The sequence below is a fragment of the Scomber japonicus genome, chromosome 22, assembly GCF_027409825.1.
Source record: "Scomber japonicus isolate fScoJap1 chromosome 22, fScoJap1.pri, whole genome shotgun sequence".
NCBI classification, from domain to species: Eukaryota; Metazoa; Chordata; class Actinopteri; order Scombriformes; family Scombridae; genus Scomber; species Scomber japonicus.
The window spans coordinates 7,326,052-7,345,645 of NC_070599.1; the positions used below are offsets into that span (position 1 = coordinate 7,326,052).

A 19,594-nucleotide genomic window follows, 5' to 3' on the forward strand; every position below is an offset into this window, starting at 1 on the left:
CATGTTACAAATATAAATACATACATACAGTACGTACAAACATACATGGATACAGAATTTAATTTACAGCATGACAAATTATGTACATCTGCTTAAATATTATTTAATCTATCTGCTAATTTCAGTGTAGCACTTGTGAAATACTGTGAATAACCAGCATGTGATGGTTCTTATTACTTGAGATTAGGGGAATCTTTTCAGAAGGCAGAGCACAAAGGCACTGGATCTTAATCCACATGAAAGGAACTCTTCACATACTCACTTCACTGATATTAATATGATCACACTGCTGTGATCAATTTGTCCGGTCCTCAAATCCTTTTACTGACTTTTATGTGTGCGAGCCATAAAATGAGCCCCACCGAGAACACAGTTTCAATGATTGTTTTAAAGCTCTGATAAAATTTGCAATCACTTCTGGTATGACATAATTCATTATCTAATACAATCTAGGTAGGATATTGTTATAACCAATACATTTTCTACATTTATAATGAAATTTAGCTCTTCTTTAAAAACTAAGCAAACCTCATAGGAGGAGCTCTGTCACATAGCTTCAACATAACCCTGAGGTCTGCCTTTTCTTTACTTCAACTATGGAGCAGACTGTCAAGGCTTTTACATTTGTCATTAAACAAACAAGGTGGTTACTTTGGCCCAACACTCCCTACGAGCTGCTGCTCTTTAGACGTGACTTATCTGTTTATCGTGTTCTGTCAACCTGGCTGGAACACACTTCTGGCCTATAAACACTAATCCTTGTCAAGCGTATCCCAATGCTTTCGGTTTAGGACTAGCCCTGCTTCTGTGACCTGCTTGTGTGGCCTAACAAAACATAGTGGTACAATAAAAAAAGAGGCTACAGCCTTGTAAAAAGTAAATCAAGTAGTAAAAAATTCTGGAGTGAGTGTGGTGTCCTGCATAGACCTGAAGGGCAACTTTGCAGAGAGAGGATGGAAAATTTGCTTTAATACAGTATTTTCCTCGAAAGAAACAACAGTCACTCGTGCAGTTTGTCGCCAAGGCAGAAAAAAAAGTGCAATGCAACCTAGCTTGACTCAGCTGCAACACCTCAACATGACATGCTGACATTTAGTTGGTGTTGCTGTGATACATTCCTCTGAAATACTGCTGCTGTGGTTTGAATTTTAAGTCCCCACCATCTAGTACACATCCAGCAGAGATGCTGAAGATAGCCGAATGGCATCTTCACTTGGGAGGCGTTGGGGTAGGGGGGTGGGGTTGGGGGTTGGAAGTGGGGTTGGCAAGCGTAGCTGGGCAGACGTGTAACAAAGCTGCCCTGTCATCATCCAGTTCAGATCCTTGAGGGGAAAAAGAGAGGATTTACATGACGGCGGTGAGCGTTGGCAGTGGAGGGACAGAGGTCAGCCCAGGTTGGTGGACGTCCCACTGATGGCACGAAACACATGGAGGGAGTTTTGTAGCAGCGAGCGCATCATATCCTCCTGGTAGATCTTGGGTTGAAGGAAAACACAGACAGGATGAGTGTCAGTTACTACATACAGAGACAGGTCAGACACACGCACACTCATGACCAACTCCATGTATTTTTGTTCACATGTAACGACAGAATGTGACAAACTATGAAGAGAGAAAAATGTGATGTCTACAATGAAGTACATAAAACAGAGATATAAAAGTATTTCTGGTTGCTGTATGTCTAGTCACTGACCTTATAAAACACATGACTTTGTTATGACTCTTAATCAGTACTTATCAGATATCAGAATATTTTTCTGGCATGTGAAAACTCTCTCACTGTGGTGACCTCATAAGCACACCAAACTGCTACTTTGTTGCACTGTTTTCAATTTTATTATCACTGGACTGGTGGAGTTGGAACTGTTGGAATTGCTATATTCATTGAGATGTGGGTGGTGAGCCAAAGGTTTGGAACCAGGAGTCCACTGTGGCTGTTTATACCACAGTTACTAAACAGATGTATTTATTTCAGGTCAGCAGCTGTTGCAGCAGCAGAGAAGTATAAGCAATATAAGTGTCCTTGCAGCAGAATAGAAGCTCTTAGAGACACTGTATTTAGATACATACAAGTAAAGGTCTTCAGGGTGAGTCACATTTGTGTATATCATATTTGTGAATATCATTTATACACGTGGACTGGGATAGTTAGCCAAGCTATGTACGCTCTTCTAGGTTGAAATGAACAAGCCCAGAGGAACTATTCAGTTCGGACTGTGGGCAAACACTTGACTGATTGAAGTCAGGTGTTGGTTTTGGCAACACATCTCTCTACACCTATCAATTATCATGATCTGATCTGAAGAGATGATCACGTTGATTGACAGGCAGTTGAAGCGCAATAAATAACACTAAGGAAAGTCTGGGGCTGAAACGCCACTGTGTGTGTGTGCTTGTGTATGTGCATTGCATTTATTTCCCTTAAGCAAAGCAATTATCCAAACATTTGCGGATTTATGGTCATGTTCAGGCAGGTGTGTCTTATTCCAACAGCAACTAGAAGCAATTGAAGCATGTTAATATATGAGGCTGCTGTAATTCTAAAATATTTTCCCACAGACCCCTTTACGAGATCAGAACCAACAACATAGTGGTGCATCTCTCAAAACTCCCTCCATCCCCCCAAACCTGTATGTGGCACTCAGCCCCAAGCTCATTTGTTACTACTTGTTACTACTGTTACTTTTTTTTTTTTTAGCCTCAAGTAGGAAGGAGTTTTGTATTTTGGGGCAGGGGGCTATTTTCAGTAACACCCAGTGAGCCGATGAGAAAGGAAAACTTTAAGTGTATATGTAAATAAACTGCAGTGGCCATAAAGTTGTTACAGTAGTTGTTTGGAGTATCAATTCATTGTTTGCTTTGGTATTTTAATGGCTGATGACAAGGAACAATATAGAATTATAGCCAGACTCATCCTGCTGCAGATATGTTACTCTGAGTTTCGTTTCATACACCACTGTAGATCTGTCATGATATTTGAAAGCCACATTTTCCAGCCAACAGGCGTTCATCCGCTCACTTTCTGTTTTGACATGCGTGACTCTGCACCCAGCAGTAACAAGACCTCGACTAAACCCCTGGAGGAAAGGGCCAAACATTCTGTAACATAACAAGACACACTGTAAGAGCATCAGTGGAGGAAATGCTTCCCTGCTTCTGTAAAATCAGCTGTGTTTGGTTATCATCTGGTTATTAGACTGATCTCTAAGTGTTTATATGCAGTCTTGTATTTCAGCTGCAGATTTAAACACATCAGTCTGTCAGAGACAAGCTGTGAATTTTCATTATTTTACTTTCACAGGACGAAGTTGTGTTTGTTCTATGCTCCAGAGGTGACAGGTTTAAGCTTCTGTACTCACAACCACATAAGTTGAGTGTGTTTGTTCTCTGCAGTGTCCTGGTTTGCTTTAGAGGTGAGGTGTTAAGAATAGGGCTGTGGCTCTCTTACCAGGATGCAGTGTTTACATGTGTGGACGTGCAAATGTTCCAACTCTATCTGGGAAACTGTGTGTGTGTGTGTGTGTGTGTGTGTGTGTGTGTGTGTGTGTGTGTGTAAACATATTTGATAAGTGGCTTCTTTCATTTGCATGGTTTTCAACACCATTTCTTGCACCAGTGTTGGCCATAATGTGTGTGTAAACATCTGTTGATGTCTTGTAGTGATCTAATATGCATTGGTCAAAGGAGAAAATCGATAATCCCAAATGTCTGCCTTGCTTGCCAAAACCACTTTTAACCCTTAAAAAGCATTCAAATGGAAAGATCTTAACAACAGAACTGCTGGGGGGTAAAACTGACCCATAGTGGGTTTTCATTTGTATTGTTACTATATTCTAATAAAATATTCATGTCCCCCAGTCTTTGACGTTTCCTAAAATAGTGTAAAAACACATACATTTATTAACTGTCACAGGGTAAAATTCACCTGTATATGAAATGTATTAATTTAGGCGAGGGTCAGGTTTAGAAATTCTAGAAAACAAAAAAACCTTTGGTCAATAGGCTGAAGTGCAGGAAAGCTGCTGAATGTCTGCTCAGAGAGTGTTACATGTTACTGTTTGTTTATGAGCTATTTAGCCTCACTTTCTAGTTGCCTTAGTCAAATATGTAGTCCTACCTGTGTTATGATGTTATAAATAAACTTTAGTGGTTGTCAATTTCTTGGTTCCTTCTAATACACATTTTCAGTGTCATTGCAGATTTATACTGACGGCCATGCAAAGCCACTTTTGCTCTTTAAGAAACATATATTATAAAACAAGAATGATGAATGGACAAACTCATCTTGTGACTTTAGACAATTCCCTAATCCAATGACCGATTACATTTTGTAGTATTAGAAATGTGGTAGCCAGACGTACAGGTAAATTTGACCTGTTGGCAGTTTAAGGTGTGACTGCTGGCAAGTGTTCATTAGACATTTCATTACAGCATTTAGCATATTTAACACCCGTTTATAAAAGGTATCTTGATTCTCTTATGTTTTGTTTTTGGTATCCAGATGAATGGATTTTGCATATAAACCATAAGATGTAGAATTCATCTTTAAGAAAGGGGAAAAAAAGAGAAAAAGTGAGCTTTAACACATCTTATGGTCACATTACCTGTTTTTTCCTTAAAGCTAAAGGCCAGCACATTGGAGAGAAAAAGTCAAACCAGTTAGTTTGGTAACAATCAGAGTAATATCACATTACAGGAAGGCAGGAATAAAACAATGGAACCCAACATGGCCACAAAACACCAGAGCTCAGGATAGCTGTGCTACTATATGGCCACGACAAATCAATACCATTGATCCACTGATGGGAAGAGCATTACACAACTGAAACATGATATTGAGGTTACAGCACGTTGGGTCTGGAGTATGCAGTCTGACAGCTTCTTCACACACTACTTTAGAGAAGCCTGTAGTCTGCATGTCACTGTTTTTAACCACTAAAAGTAAACCACTTGTACATTAACGGAATCGGCCGGCAAACAGAAGCTGATGAGCGTGTCGGCCATTTTGTTGGACACTGTGAATTATTTTTCCAGGAAATGTTCAAGAGGAAATGCAATTTTTAATGATTCCTGGATATTAAATTTAAATAGCTTCCTGTTGCAATCCTAATGACTCATTTCATGACCATTGTTAAACATTAAGATGCAAACAGTATTAATGATTTCTTGTGTCAGCTGTCATGTGGTGGCAAGTGTATGGAAAAGTTCCAGAAATAAAGCAAGGCTCAAGTCTATCAAATCAAGCCCATGTTTAAACTTGATCAGCAGGGTCATTGTGGTGATAATAGCTTCTTATGTGCCATTAAAACTGATCAGCAGGGTTCACTGCTTGTGCTTTTTATAGCACCACCACCCAGTTCTGATCATTTGCACTGTGAGCTCTTCATAAAAGCAAACTACAGGGCAGTGAACTTCAAACTCTGCTGCTGTTGAAGCGAGAAGCCATCCTGTGTCTGGCTTCAAAAAGTGATTTTTACATATTCAGTGGTATCCATTAAGATGTAGTTAGGGGTAAACATGAAAGTGCACAGTGATGTACAGTGTTAATTTGGCTGGGCTTATTTTGTCTAACAGTTTGTGTGTTACAGATTTCACACATGGTTCACAGTGGATGACAGTCTCATTAATGAGGCTCTCTTTCCTGCAAATGCAATGAGATTCTGCTCTGCTGATTGTCACTACAGTAACTTTTCATGTCAGTTTAAAGGGTCGCCTCACACAAATTACTCATCACCTGGTTTTGGATTTAAGTGACCAGGTTTTTACATATTAACACCAAGATTTCTGCCTTGAATCAAATACAGTTGGGATAAATGAAATGTATTTGTTGCTCACAGAATTGAAAAAAGTTAAAGTAAATCAAGAGTTTGGCTACAAACACAAATTACTTTAGCTTATACACAAAATTCACTGTGTACAGTTTTCATCGGCATGACTTTCGACCAGAGATATACTGTTGTTCCTAAGGAAACATTTTATTTTGACAGTCCGCAGAAGGCGTTGTAAACAATCTTCACAGGGCTTCATTCTTCAGTTGAAAGCAGTTCCAGTGAAAGTCTTTCAGTGTAGACAATTATCCAGATGATTACATTCATGTTGCTGATGAATTTTCTAAATGTATTCGATGTATTTTATTCTGTGAGCACCACAAACAAAAACTCTATTCACATCCACTGTACTGGACTCAAGGCAGAAAATGTAACTCTAAACCTGGATACATAAAACCAAAGGGGAACTGACTCTTGCACTACAACACATAATCATTTCCATTCACCTATCCTCCCATCACACATGCGCCAATAAATAAAACACCTTTTTTACTTATCCAGGCAAAATTAGCTCATGATTTTTTCAAACATGTGAGGGTTTGCTTTCACTGGTGGGTAAGTGTTTGATTTCTACATTACTGCAGCAACATTTCTATTTATAACACATCAAAGCCAGTCAAACTATCTACGGAATCAAGGAGAAGGGTGTAGTATTGTATGTAATCTAGGCTACGCCCAGAAAAATAACATTACCTGCTCGTGAATGATATCTGATAGCTCCTTAACCATCTCCTTGAAGTTGCCCTTCAGGCCTTCATGGTACTCAAACTGGTCCTCTTTGATCAGACGCTCATTTATGTCCAGAGCCATGCTGCAGGCCTCCACAAATCGTCTGAAATTATTCAAAATAAAGCCACAAGCTTAATCACAAAACTTTGACTCATAAGATGTTTTGAAATATAAATACAAACTGGCAAAAACAATAATCAATTAACAAGATATTAGAAAGATACTCGTCAACAAAAACAGAGGAAAATATTTAGCGAGAGAATAATTAAAATGAGAATCAACAACGTTAAGAAGAAAATGTGGTACCTGAAAATGTCTTTAAGGTCTTTGACTTTCTTGTTGCCTGACTGGTTTGATTTACTGTCATCCAAGAATGCTCTGGCATAGGCCATGGGACCTGCATTCACCTGCAGCAAAACATGCCTGAAAGTGTTACGCATTCTTGTGTTCTGATCGATGTACAGATTATAATCAGAATATACCACTCATGCTTTCTCATAGCCTTCAACCAGTTTGCACAATAAGAGCAGCTTGTAGGTCTCTGTTATACAAGTTTAATGTGTACAGCGAAAAAATTGACAAATGGAAGTGTTAAAATTAGATTTAGTTAACCCATGAGGGATTTGCAGTGTGGTAAGATGTGTGTTGTTATTTTTACACTTTTGTCTCTGAATGACTGAAGTTTTTACCTGCACAGAGACGCAGCCCTGCAGTTTGAGCTGCAGCTGGATCATGTCCACCTCCTGGCTGGAGCACAGCTTTGTCAACTCGGCTGTTCGTGCCTTCATCTCATCTATGGCCACATCCACCGGCTTAAGCTCCACGTGCTTCTCCCCGACCACCTCCACTCGCTTCTTCACGTACGGGAAGGTGTTGGCAGCTGGAAACAAGAGGGCGGTTGGGTCATGCATTCAAATAAAACAAACTGCGGGATGAAGTGAGCATGAGTGTCATGCGTTTCTTTAAAAGGGTTGTTTTTTCAGGTGACCCTTTACACAACGTCAGTCGTTAGTTGTGCGCATCAAAAACGCCGACAAAGCGTCACTTTATAAAAGTTTTAGCAGTTTATAGTGACAATGCAATATTTGTTTTCATGCCACAGCAAACAATCAGCAGAGTGAGGAAAAGCATCTGTTGTGTTTGCTCAGCTTGTTACCATGAACAATAAGGCTCAGTCAAAGAGACTCTCTGAGTATTGTCTCTTTCGGTGGGAGCTGCATGCGCACACTGATAACTACATGCATTTGGTTAGCTAGATAAAATACTGTAGCATTGCGTGAGGGAGCTTGGCAATGATCTGAGATAAGCAGGATAGGGTGTAACCTGAGATACAGTTGCCTAGTGCTACACTAACCAGCTGTTTTCAGTGTTTACTGCCATTAAGGAGGTGATGAAAGTCCATTTGTAGACAACGCTGCACACATGTACAGTACAACTGATTATGGGATTATGGGCGTTCAATCAGAGTGCATACAATCAGAGTCCTCTCCAAAACATGTCATTAGACTAATTTCCCATAAAAGGGAAATTGGCCCAAGACTAGACTTGTGTCTCAATGGATTTTTTTTACAGAATCTTGTCTTAATCTAGGACTAGTCTTAATCGCTTTTTGAGAAATCCAGCATGCTCATTTTCATCTGTTGTCTCTGGTCAGATGTAAAAAAACCAAACAAAAACATCTTAATTTCATGAAAGCTTAGAAGCTGTGCAAGTTTTATCTTCCAGATTTAATTAAACTGTTCGGTTCTTTTTTATATGAAACAAGGTTTCTGTCATTGCTTGACTCTACATGTTAAATGCGGCAGAAGAGTGTGTGTGTGTGTGTGTGTGTGAAGGGGTGTGTTCATGTACTTGTGAGCACAGTCTTCCTCTTGCACTGCTCCTCCACCCCGCCGTGTTTTTTTCCTGAAAGCGTGTACGGTGTCTCGAACACAAAGCGGTTGATGTTGTGGCACTTCTCGAAGTCAGTCTTCTTCTCTGGCGCCTCTTTCTCCTCAAAGTATGGCTTGACAAATGTCACCTGGACGTAGGCGAATTTGGGGTCCAGGTCTTTGGGGTTTACCTGAAAGAAGCAACAAACTTGATCAAAACTTTGATGTGAAATACTTTAGATACAAATTGAGATGAGACTTGGAATGTGGATTGCTGAGTAGTCAAGAAAATGTCATCCAAAAGCAACTTTAACTTTCCTAATGTCTCCAACATCAACATCCCCTTTCTTCAAACACATGCTACGTCATTAACGTCCAGTGACCCTTCAACTGTAGTTCAAATTTCTGAAGTCAGCACAAAACAAGTCAAACAAATCACTTTTTAATATGTAAACTGATACTTGCAATGGGTCAATAGAGATGAAAGAGAAGGAACATTTCCCACATTATGTTGGACAAATATTTTCTAAAAAAACCAAAACACTAGAGCGGGGCAATGTTAAATGTCTTATTTTCATTTGTATTCCCACTAATTATAACATCCTCTAATTCAAAGTCAAAGGTCTCGCATCGAGACTTCCAAATGTCTCTGTTTGTATTTCTGCATAAATATGATCTAAAATGTGATCAGATATCCATGTAAGTCCTAAAACTAGATAGAGAAACATCAATAAAACAGATGAGTCAAAAACCTTACACGTAATTGTTCATTTATTGAAGAAAATGATACAATGATGCATATCTGTGTGTGGCTAAAGTATGGGAACCTCAGGGATTATCAGTTCATTAGCGGGGGATATTACAGTTGGGTGAGGCCATGCTTTATATAAAGAAGAGAATTTTGAGTCACAATCACTATCAAAGTCTGAGCCTCATATCACAGGTTTGTGGAAATGTATCACAGCTTGAACAACGGAGGTTCCTGATACTGTACTCACCAGGCTGGAAAGAGTTACAAAACCATTTCTAAAATAGTTTAAACTCCTCCAGTCAACTGTCAGTCACACCATTTACAAATGGAAGACATCCAACACTATTGTACATTAGTGGAGGGAATGGCAGAGTTGCAAAGAGAAAACTTTTCTCCAAAAACAACAACTGCCATCTATGGTTTGCTCAAGACCATATGGATAAACCAGAAGGCTGTTGGCTCGTATTAAAAAGTGCCCTCTGTGTGTGTGTGTGTGTGTGTGTGTGTGTGTGTGTGTGTGTGTGTGTGTGTGTGTGTGTGTGTGTGTGAGTGTGTGCGTGTGTTTGTTTTCTTTTGTTTTATAAATAACATTAATAAATTCCTGTTAGGAATGTAAAAACAAACGCCGGTACAAAAACTCCACAGTATTTTACCGTACCCATTTTCTTGTAATACGGGGTTGTTGTGTGTGTTGAGCCGCTGCTTCTCTGTCCGTTGCGGCTCCGCTCGGTCACAGAGCCGCCAGAGAGAGAGAGAGAGAGAGAGAGAGAGAGAGAGAAGCAGCTGCCCCATGGATAACTGAGGAGACGTGACAGTGGAGCAACTTGAACCTGTGAGTTATGGTCTAACTAGTCTCCGTCCACTTATTCAACGTGCTTAAATATGGGTAATATTTCAGAAAAACGCTCTATTTTAGTCAATGTGTCAGCTTCTATTTTTGCCGGACGTCAATTCAGCACAAAGCAGATCGTGCGGGACAGGAAATCGTGTACAAAATACAAAATAAAACACCGGGTTAATTTTCAAAATAAAATGCACCGTGTTTACGGCGGATCATGTTTCCCTCACTACAGGTCTGAAGTACAGGTCCGAGGTTTAGATATAAAGTTTACTGTGACTTTGATAATGTGAATGAACTCATGTTGACAATAATTTGTTGACACAAAAGAAATGGCAATTGCATATCACTTTCATCTACACAGAACACACAGCTAAGTAGTTAGCTTTCTATTAGCACTTTATTTTTTAATTTTACATTAATTTCCATATTGTGTAAAGGACCGGAAAAAAAATTTGGCGTGCATAGCGCGCGCACATGCTGCCCTTTTCTGAGTTTGAGCCCCTGCCCCTCTATAATCATGTGCATGTCCCTGGTTGGGAACATATTGTGGTCAGATGAGACCAAAATGGAACTTTTTAGCTTCAATTGTAAGCGTTTTTGTTTGGTCATGAACAAACACTTGGTTGGGACAAGAACCTTACCTCATTCATCATTGTGATGACAGTATCATGGCTTGAACCTGCTTTGCTACATTTGAACCACGACGGCTTGGAATCATTGAGGGAGTTAAGGGTTGTACCAGCAAATTCTACAGGAAAAGGTCAACAGACCCTAAACGTACAAGTTGTTCTACCAAAGAATAGTTAGAGCAGAAGATGGTTCATGTTTTGGAATGGCTGAGTCAAAGACCTGACCCTAATCCTACAGAAATGCGGTGGCAAGGCCTGAAGTGGGCAGCTGATGCAAAGAAGCCCTCCAACATCCCCGAACTAAGACTGGAAACATTTCATTGTTTGCTACAAAAGGGGGTCACACCAGTTACTTTGCCTCACACGATTATGTAAGATTGGATCATTTTCCTCAATAAATAAATGAATATATTTGATATTTTTGCCTAATTTATGTAACTGTGTTCCCTTTATCTAATTTTAGGACTTGTGTAAAAATAAATCATGTTTTTGGTCATATTAATGCAGAAAATTCTAAAGGCTTCAGGAATTCTCGAGCTGCACTGTATCTACTTTACCTTGTTCGAATCCTGGATTATTTTAACATTTTCTGATCCAAACTTCTCTCCGTAGAGTGTCATTAGCCGCTGAGAGATTTCTGACAGGCCAGTGAGTTTAGGTTCCTTGTAAATGTACTCCTTCCCATCTTCCTCCTCGAAGAAGCCCTGTGCAAAATACACATGTTGAGTATGATAAAAGATAGTCCAGCTGAAGTATAATGGGAGGAATATGCTTTAAAAAAACTTGTTTAGTTCAGTAATAGGTCTAAAACATTCATCAGAGAAAAACATTTAACAAAGCAGTAAAATCAAATCAAATTTAAACAAGCTGTTAATGTAAGTATTGCATTGTAAGAGTAGCTTACATTACCAGCAAAAGTGTTTTTACAGTCACAACAAAGGGATTGAGACATGATAGGGCAGCTGTTGATTTATTACAGCTGTTCTTTAATCACAGGATAGTAAGGCATTCACTTTGAAATCCAACTTGCAACTTGTACAGATTGCTTCACATTAAGTTTGGGAAATGTATTCATTCTTTTAAAAACAATAGAACATCCTGCTTTGTATTTGTATGGCTGAATTACCATCATTTCCTGCCTAATAGCAGCAAAAAAATATAGAGCCACAAAATGTCCATGAAAAAATGAGGGTCTTCTTTAGCCCCAAAATGCTAATAATACAATATTGGTTCTTTTATATAATCAATAGATGGTCATTTCTTTCACATGGTGGTAACTTGGTGAGTCTCATTTATTGCCCCGAGAACAACAAGTCAGAGACCAGAGGACTGACATCAATCAGCTGATATTTTGGTGAGTTTGCCAAAACAATACTGAATTTTAAAAAGTAAAAAGGTGAAAACTGAATACAATTATCCTCAACTAAAACTGATGGGCGAATCTTACCATTATCTGTCACAGCTGCTTTATGATGTGTGAAAGTTCCTTCAGTTAATGAAGTTCCTATGCAGCCATGTGAAGGCAGCACTCTATTTTAAAAGTGGTGCAGAGCCATTGTGTTTACACTGATTCTATCCCCCGCTGAGGACTACAGGCTGGCTCTTTTGAAATCTTTATAGCACGCAGTGTTTCATTTTCACTCTCTGAGATGCATTTTAATTGCAACGGGATGGGATGCAGTCATTTAAAAAGAATGTCTGCCTGAAAGGATGAGTCATTACCACATCCATTTGATTTATAATCCATTTTACCAACTCTGCAAACAGCACAGTGCTGAGACACATCATGGTTGCGCACCCCAGGCCTATTGTGTGGGGTGACTGAAACTGTTCTGCAGATAAAAGATCATTTGAAGCCGCTTGTCAACCTCACCTGTCCATAGAAAGCCACTCTGAAGTAGGTTCCCAGCAGCCTGCGGCCTGATTGTATCACCTCCATTATCTTATTGTAGGCTCTGTGCAGGGTGTCGTATAGACGGCTTAGTTTCTGGAAAAATAGGACAGATGGCATCATTGTTGACATATTTTGCATGCAACACAGGCAGTTCACACACAAGTAGCATGGCTTAAAGCTGTCATTACAAAGTAGTAATGATATTTTTTCCATTAACAGGATGTGGCTCGGAAGCTTGCAAGGGTTTCCTGCCACACTCCATAGACATGGAGTTTAGGTGCACCGGAAAACTTGATGCATCTAAAGCTGATGTGAATGTTTGGACCGATATGCACAAAAACGAGCCTGTGACACTGAACAGAATGAGCATGTTTAGCAAACAGTTGAATGGATGGAATGCTGCTACTTCTTGCTCCATTCTGATGATGTTTTCAAGAAGATAAAGGGAAGGGATAACAAAAAACTGCATTCCCAAAAGGGGAAAAAAGTGGCACTGAAAATATACAGTTTCAGCAGATGACCTGGTATTATGTTGTGTAAGCATAGTGACTACTTGTACTGTTTGTGGTGTAAAGCATTGCTGGCACATTGCTGGAGTAAAATGAAGAAGTGAAGGGAGGCTGACAGTCCTGTGAGTGCAACTAAACAAGGTGCAGAAGCCAAGGAGTTTATTGATGAGGGGAACACGAACAGGGTAAACTTTACACATATTCTCTATGGAGAAAGTCCTTACATAGGTGTGATTAGTCGACCTTCATAAACATGACCGCGTGGATAAATCACTTTGCAAAGATGGGCAGAAAACAGCGGCTGCGTGTTTATGCAATATATCTGTGAGTGAGGGGAGGTTGCTGTGCTACCTCATACTCGTGACGCTTCTCATAGATTGGGATGATGAGTTTGGCAATGTGAGTGATGAGCTCATAGCGTTCGGCTTTCCACAGCGCGTCCACACAGACCTCAAGGTGTTCAACCAACACTTCCTAAAAAGGGGTAGAAAAGATATAACGAAAATACATGTTTACAGTATCAAGTCATCATTTAAACACATCAAGAGTTGATTTTAGGATTAGAGCTAGGAATATTTTTCATACTATTATTGATACACATAACCCATGTTACACTACACATACCAAAGCCATTTTTCATACCTTTGTAATTGAAAAATGACATTTTGAAGTTTGTATGACTTAGAATGTATCTTTCTCTCATCTGGTGCTGTCTGATATGACCTAAGGAGTTGCTTGTCCTAGAACATGCAGCTGTTTCTACTTGACAGGTTGACAGCTGACAGCAAACATACTTCCTAACTTTGCCTCCTTTTGTTCCTTTTCTCTATCAAATATACAACTACATGTACATACTTACATCCTTTGAATCCACATCAGTTTACAATTACACTTTGTCATGACTGTACACTGATTATTTGCAAAGTTCTTATTCAAAAAAATATTTAAAAAAAAATAACTAAAAAACACAAAGACAACTTGGTCATTGTGTCAACTCTTCATTTTCAGATTTTCCTTTTCTCAAGTGTTTAATGCCTGAACACATGCAGCCTTTATAAAATAGTGTAAAACTATTAATAAAACACACACATATACAGCAAGATTACAAGTATGACCACAAAGCTTTCAGCATTTGACAGTTTTCGATACTCATTTTGTCCACTCGTAACAGCCCTAGTTATGATGATATTCTGTAGAATTCAATGACAATCAACCCAGCTGGTGTTTGTGGGGTTAATTAAGCACAGCCTCCTATGCAGATGCCACACCTCAGTATAATAGACATCCTGCATTCCAGTGTCCTCCTTCATGGCAGCTTCCTCTTCAATATTCAAGGTAATCTTTTTGAAAGCTGCAAGGCCGCTGGGGAACAGTTCTAACAAATGAACAAAAAAAAAAACCACAAGGTCAAAAACTGGCTCGCACAGACACCAAAAACAATGTTTTGATTACAGTGGCAGATGCAGTGTTTAAGCAGCTGGCTCTTTACAAAAATGAAAATTAATCTAAATCCAAATGGAAATCTGTGAGAGTTACATTCACTTATTTGTGAGGAACTGTTTTGTAGTTCCTCTAAATATTGGTCTATGCTTGGTGGCAGCAACGACACCTTGCACACTCTGCAGCCTCTCAGATTAGCTTTATCGTCTAACTATTGCATCTCACAAACCATCTCTGTCCGTTGACAGTCCTTTTCAATAAAAACTACCGCACATTTGTTTAAAGGATTATTTGACAGCAGGTTTTGCATTAGATAAAGACCATGAAAAAAAGGGGAACAGCATCGTGAGGATATTTGCTAGAAGTTACTGTGCTGGTGTATAGTATCAGTCTGTGGAGTGTTTGCATGCTGTATCTAACAACAGTCAGTGAACAGACCAGTGTGCCTTTTATTACCACTGCAGGCAAATTTTCCAGGAGGATCACAATACTCTACAAACAGTGTTCACATTTCCTGGTGAAGGTTATGTGAGTTTGAGTTTAATGTTCCGTCTGTCACGTTGTCACGTTGTCACGTTGTCACGTTGTCACGGTCTTCGCCAAGTATGTAACTGAACTCCCTCACTGTGATGGCAGTTTTACACACACAAATGTTTTTCTCCAAGGCAGAATGAGTAGGATTTGTCGGTTGCGGTTAGGGAGCTCCTCCTGCCCCGGCTCAGTGACACCAGAAGTGCTATGTCACTATGTTGTTGTTTTTTTGAGAGTCATCCCACTGTTGCTGAAATGTCCTGAACATAGAAAGAAAAAGAAGGTGCAGGCAGACTGAAGAGTCTTTGCAGCTGCACACACTGCCACATGCGACGCGTAGTCGTAGTAGTAATGACTTAGAGGGATTACTTTTCACTCTTGTGTTGCTTTAAGGATGTTGTTGTTTTAAGGAAAATACTTTACTATTAAGTATATTACATGACAGTTCAACCAACATGGCCTTTTAATAAAGCTGCATACACACTGCTCAGGCTTCGATTGCAGTATTATTTGTGTAAGCCACAAATGTAGGTAAGTGTATAATGTGTGTGTCTGTGTGTGTGCGTGTGTGTGTGTGTATAGAAAGAGGAGGGCCTTACTTTTCCTGTGCAGGTATTCAGCGACCAGTGCGGCCACATGAACATAACACATGGCTGCCTGTGGAGACAAAACAAACACCAGCAGATTTAGTTTCTATACAGCTTTCACTGACACTGAATCAGTGAGAATATTGCCACCATGGCATTACTGTGACTGTAATTAGTAATTTATAATGCTTGGCTGATCAACTGTAAGTTCATCACAATGTGCTTCACGCCCACCAGCCACACCTACCATCTAAACTGCCACCACAGCCAGGAGCGCTGCCAGGTGAAAAGTTCAACTGTTTGCAGTCCTGCTGTTAATTCCTGAGTTTCCCTTATTTACTGAAGCACATTTAGCTGTGGCTTCACTTGTAATGTCTGACAGTGAGATGATTCATTTTTCTGATCCATGAATATGGCCCTAAAGGTGACATGTAGTCGGGGGAAACATTACAGGAAAAACCTAAATAAATGTGTGGAGAAACATAATGACGGCAGATGCTTCCACACATGTGCACTGCATGGAACATTCAAGCATATATATCCACTCATGCCCTGTGCCAGGTATAAAAATGCTGAGTAGGCCTAGTTGATTCTGATTTTGTATTAAGATGGCAAGAGGTAACGATCTAAGTGACTTTGAAAAAAGGTTGATTGTTGGGGCACAGATGTTAGGAGCACAAAGTCACAAAGACTGTTCAACTGCTTGCTGTTTAAATAGGAACATTGAATAAAGTGACACAGTCAGCATTTAGATCTATGGGAAAGACATCAGTTAATAGGGTCAGAAAATGTTGACAATGCACATTTGATGACTGTGATGCTATGGCATTAGTGCAATATGCAAAGAACACCAGCAGAGAAACTGTTCCTCAGGTGACTGAGAATGTCAATGCAGGATAAGACTGTGTCAGCAAGAACAGTCTGTCCACAGTTACATAGAGAGAAGGTTGTGGTGCATAAACCCCTCATTACAAAAGTGCAGCAACTAGGACCGAATTCGGGATCACCAGAGCTCAACAAGATCGCATCCCGCGGAACTCCGCCAAAATCCCGAACTATGGACAGCTGTTATCCTATAAGGATGGTCCCTGACGCCAGAGAATTCATAACTTCAGAAAATTGACTGATTCATAGAAACTTGACTAATTCATAAGAGTTTGATTAACTATTTTATTACCAGGACTGGTAAGTGGTGCCCTGCTAACGAGTGCTTAAGTTGTGCTGTCCTGTTGGAGAAAGCCTTGCTTGTAAAGAAAATGGGTTAAATAGCCTTGACCTTTGACCTTCCACTGAAGAGGAGCAAAAGAATTCAGTAAAACATCAGAATGTTAGTCCAACCCAACCAAAGTACAGTACTAACAAAATTATGTATCATGTGCAAAGTTTCCTGTCAACTGAGGATCATGACTTTGTTCATACAGCAACCGTCTTGTGTTTAAACTCAGTTGACCGTCTCCTTTGTTGGCATTGAACTCTGTTTATTTCATAGTAGCCAGGAAAAAAAATCTTTTTGTTGGACAAAGTAACTAACCTCAATCTGCCATCTCGGTTTAGTGTATGATGTGTTAAAACAGTTTAATACACTGTGGTTGTGTTGTTTCTCTTACTAAGTCTGTGGTCTAAACATTAGAACATCTAAGCATTGTTTTGTGTGTGTGTGTGTGTGTGTGTGTGTGTGTGTGTGTGTATGTTTGTGTTCTGTTCTGGAGAAAGCTGATATGTAGATATGGTTTCGTCAATTTTATTTATATAAAACCAAATCACAACAGGAGTTATCTTGGGTGACTTTTGCTCCAGAGCAGGTCGAGACTTTATTCTTTAATCACAGAGACCCAAAATTCCCCTGTAACAAGCATATGAAAAAAGAAAAAGAAAAGAAAAACACCCCTTTAACGGGAAGGAACCTCAATCACAGCCAGGCTTTAGGTGGGCGGACATCTGCTTTGACCGAGTGGGTTGAATGAATAACGTTTTCTTTAAATTTTGTGCTTTCCTTATCAATTGCGTCTCCTGCCAATGCTAACTTTCCATCTATTATTCCTCCTCCGACATCTGTCTTTAGTTTTACACCAAACAACAACAACCGAAATACAACAACGCCACACTGATAAAAGGCTGATTGCTTCTGCGTGCACGTCAGTTGCTGTGTGGTGTTTACTTTGGATGTTCCCGCTGGTCATGTTGGTGCACATGTCAATGTCACCTTAGAATAATGTCCGCACACTGCAGCTCCCAACGCAGGTATAATATAACAGGTTATCACAAGTGGACATCACGCACCCTGAAGGCTCGAAACATCATTTTTCCACGACATTTTTCCCAAAGTTACAGATTTAGTTATTTGGTTCAGCACCTGCTTTCTCATTCCTGAGGTGCATGTAAAAAAAAAATCAAAGCAAAAATGTCCCATTTAAAGAACAAACACTGATCACTCCCACTGTCATGGTGATGATAAGATTGTACGCAAAGATGACTAAAAGTGTCACACACACGACTTGTCTGTCAAGTTGGTGCACATCATTTTTTATAGAGATAGTTATCTGGAAAACAGATGACAATAAAAACAGAGACTGATATATTAAATATGGGCCAAAAAGTGAGACAATGTCTTCCTATTCTTACCTCAGAGAGATCACCATTCTTGAGGTGCGCTCGGGCCATGCTGTCCAGCCAGGTCCGTCTCAGTTCTGGGGTGCTGGCGTAGGACCGGGCCAGGCTGTACTGCAGGTCCAGCAGCATTTCTGGGTCTTTTTCATGCTCTCTCATCTGGGCTGTGGCCATCAGCACTGTACGGATCCGCTTGGTCAGACCCTTCACTTCTGACGGGAACGCTGTGGACTAAATTACAAAGATATGAGGAAACATGCACATAATAAACATGCAGGATGGGTCAGAAGTTTGTCAGTTCTCAGGGTATTTGTCTTTTTAATATAAATTTGATATTTCCTAATTAGCAGATCCCCTTTGGTGCTACTTTGTACTTCCCACCAAAGTATGTGTGCCAAATCTTCAAACTCTCTGTGGCTTGGCCCCTTGTCAGAGCATCTGTCATCCATCATCTTCACCTCACATATATTGACAGTCTAAACAAACTGTATCAGTCGTATTGTTAAGTTATTTATTCACATTGGTGCAGAGTGTTTTAAGAATGGGATCCAGCAGTTAGTCTAAACAGAGAGTAAACAGAATCCTCTCTGGACTTGAACAGTGTGTTTCAATGCATTTTGATGATTTGCTTTTATGTCCTAATATAAGAGCAGTGACTGATAATGACTTCTTGGTTTTCTTAACTAAAGACGACTTCTACTGTACCTTCATGGCCTTGTCACTATTGGCAAAGTTGTTGATGATAGAGAGAGACTCCTGGAAACGTGAACTGCCGGTCAGCGCCACATCGGAGATCAGCTGGCTTACTGCAATGATGATCTGGGCAGAGGAAGGAGGGGAAAAAAGACATCAAAAGAGTAAAAGAAACATCCAAAAAGTTTATGAGGTTTAAACACTTGAGTTGCCATTGTGTATGAAATGCGCAAATATATAAAACTGCTGTGCCTTGCCATCAGTTTCTTCTCTTTCCTTAAGAAAGCAAACAAAGTGTGAGTGTGTGAGAACAGAAAGAAAAGGCTAAAGATCAAGGGTGAACATGAAGGTGATTAAATACTGAGATCATGAGAGATCTTGTTACAGACAACCAGATGTGCTGAATATTAAAAGTACAGCTGCTGTTAACTATGCAGGTAAAATGTATGAACACAGATGGACATTTCTCCCTCTGCTTCAAAAAACCAACACTCACCTGCAGGTGTGTGCGCAGGAAGGTCTTCCTCTTGGTGTATTCGTAGTTGTTTCTCATCAGCAGGTAGAGCAGGGCCGACGCCTCTGCCCTCAGAGAGCCCAGCTTGGAGACGCAGCACTTGAGCACCTCGCAGCACAGAGCCTCGCACAGCGTCACACGGCCCTTAAACAGCACCGACGGGAACTGAC

General features: G+C 40.0%; 1 protein-coding gene across 1 annotated transcript in view; it reads right to left on the minus strand.

Annotated features, from left to right (window-relative positions):
* Positions 1 to 516: 516 nt before the first annotated feature.
* The window catches only part of dock11 (dedicator of cytokinesis 11), a 63,651-nt gene continuing 44,573 nt past the window's right edge, over positions 517 to 19,594 (minus strand). The window contains exons 42-54 of the mRNA XM_053343326.1: positions 19,407 to 19,589; positions 18,923 to 19,036; positions 18,233 to 18,448; positions 15,623 to 15,680; positions 14,321 to 14,427; positions 13,404 to 13,526; positions 12,523 to 12,636; positions 11,207 to 11,353; positions 8,409 to 8,619; positions 7,247 to 7,437; positions 6,864 to 6,964; positions 6,522 to 6,660; positions 517 to 1,475 (exon numbers count right to left, since the gene is read on the minus strand). Of these exons, the coding sequence (XP_053199301.1) occupies positions 1,386 to 1,475; positions 6,522 to 6,660; positions 6,864 to 6,964; positions 7,247 to 7,437; positions 8,409 to 8,619; positions 11,207 to 11,353; positions 12,523 to 12,636; positions 13,404 to 13,526; positions 14,321 to 14,427; positions 15,623 to 15,680; positions 18,233 to 18,448; positions 18,923 to 19,036; positions 19,407 to 19,589 (1,794 nt within the window). The 3' untranslated portion in view covers positions 517 to 1,385. The remainder of the gene's footprint in view (positions 1,476 to 6,521; positions 6,661 to 6,863; positions 6,965 to 7,246; positions 7,438 to 8,408; positions 8,620 to 11,206; positions 11,354 to 12,522; positions 12,637 to 13,403; positions 13,527 to 14,320; positions 14,428 to 15,622; positions 15,681 to 18,232; positions 18,449 to 18,922; positions 19,037 to 19,406; positions 19,590 to 19,594) is intronic.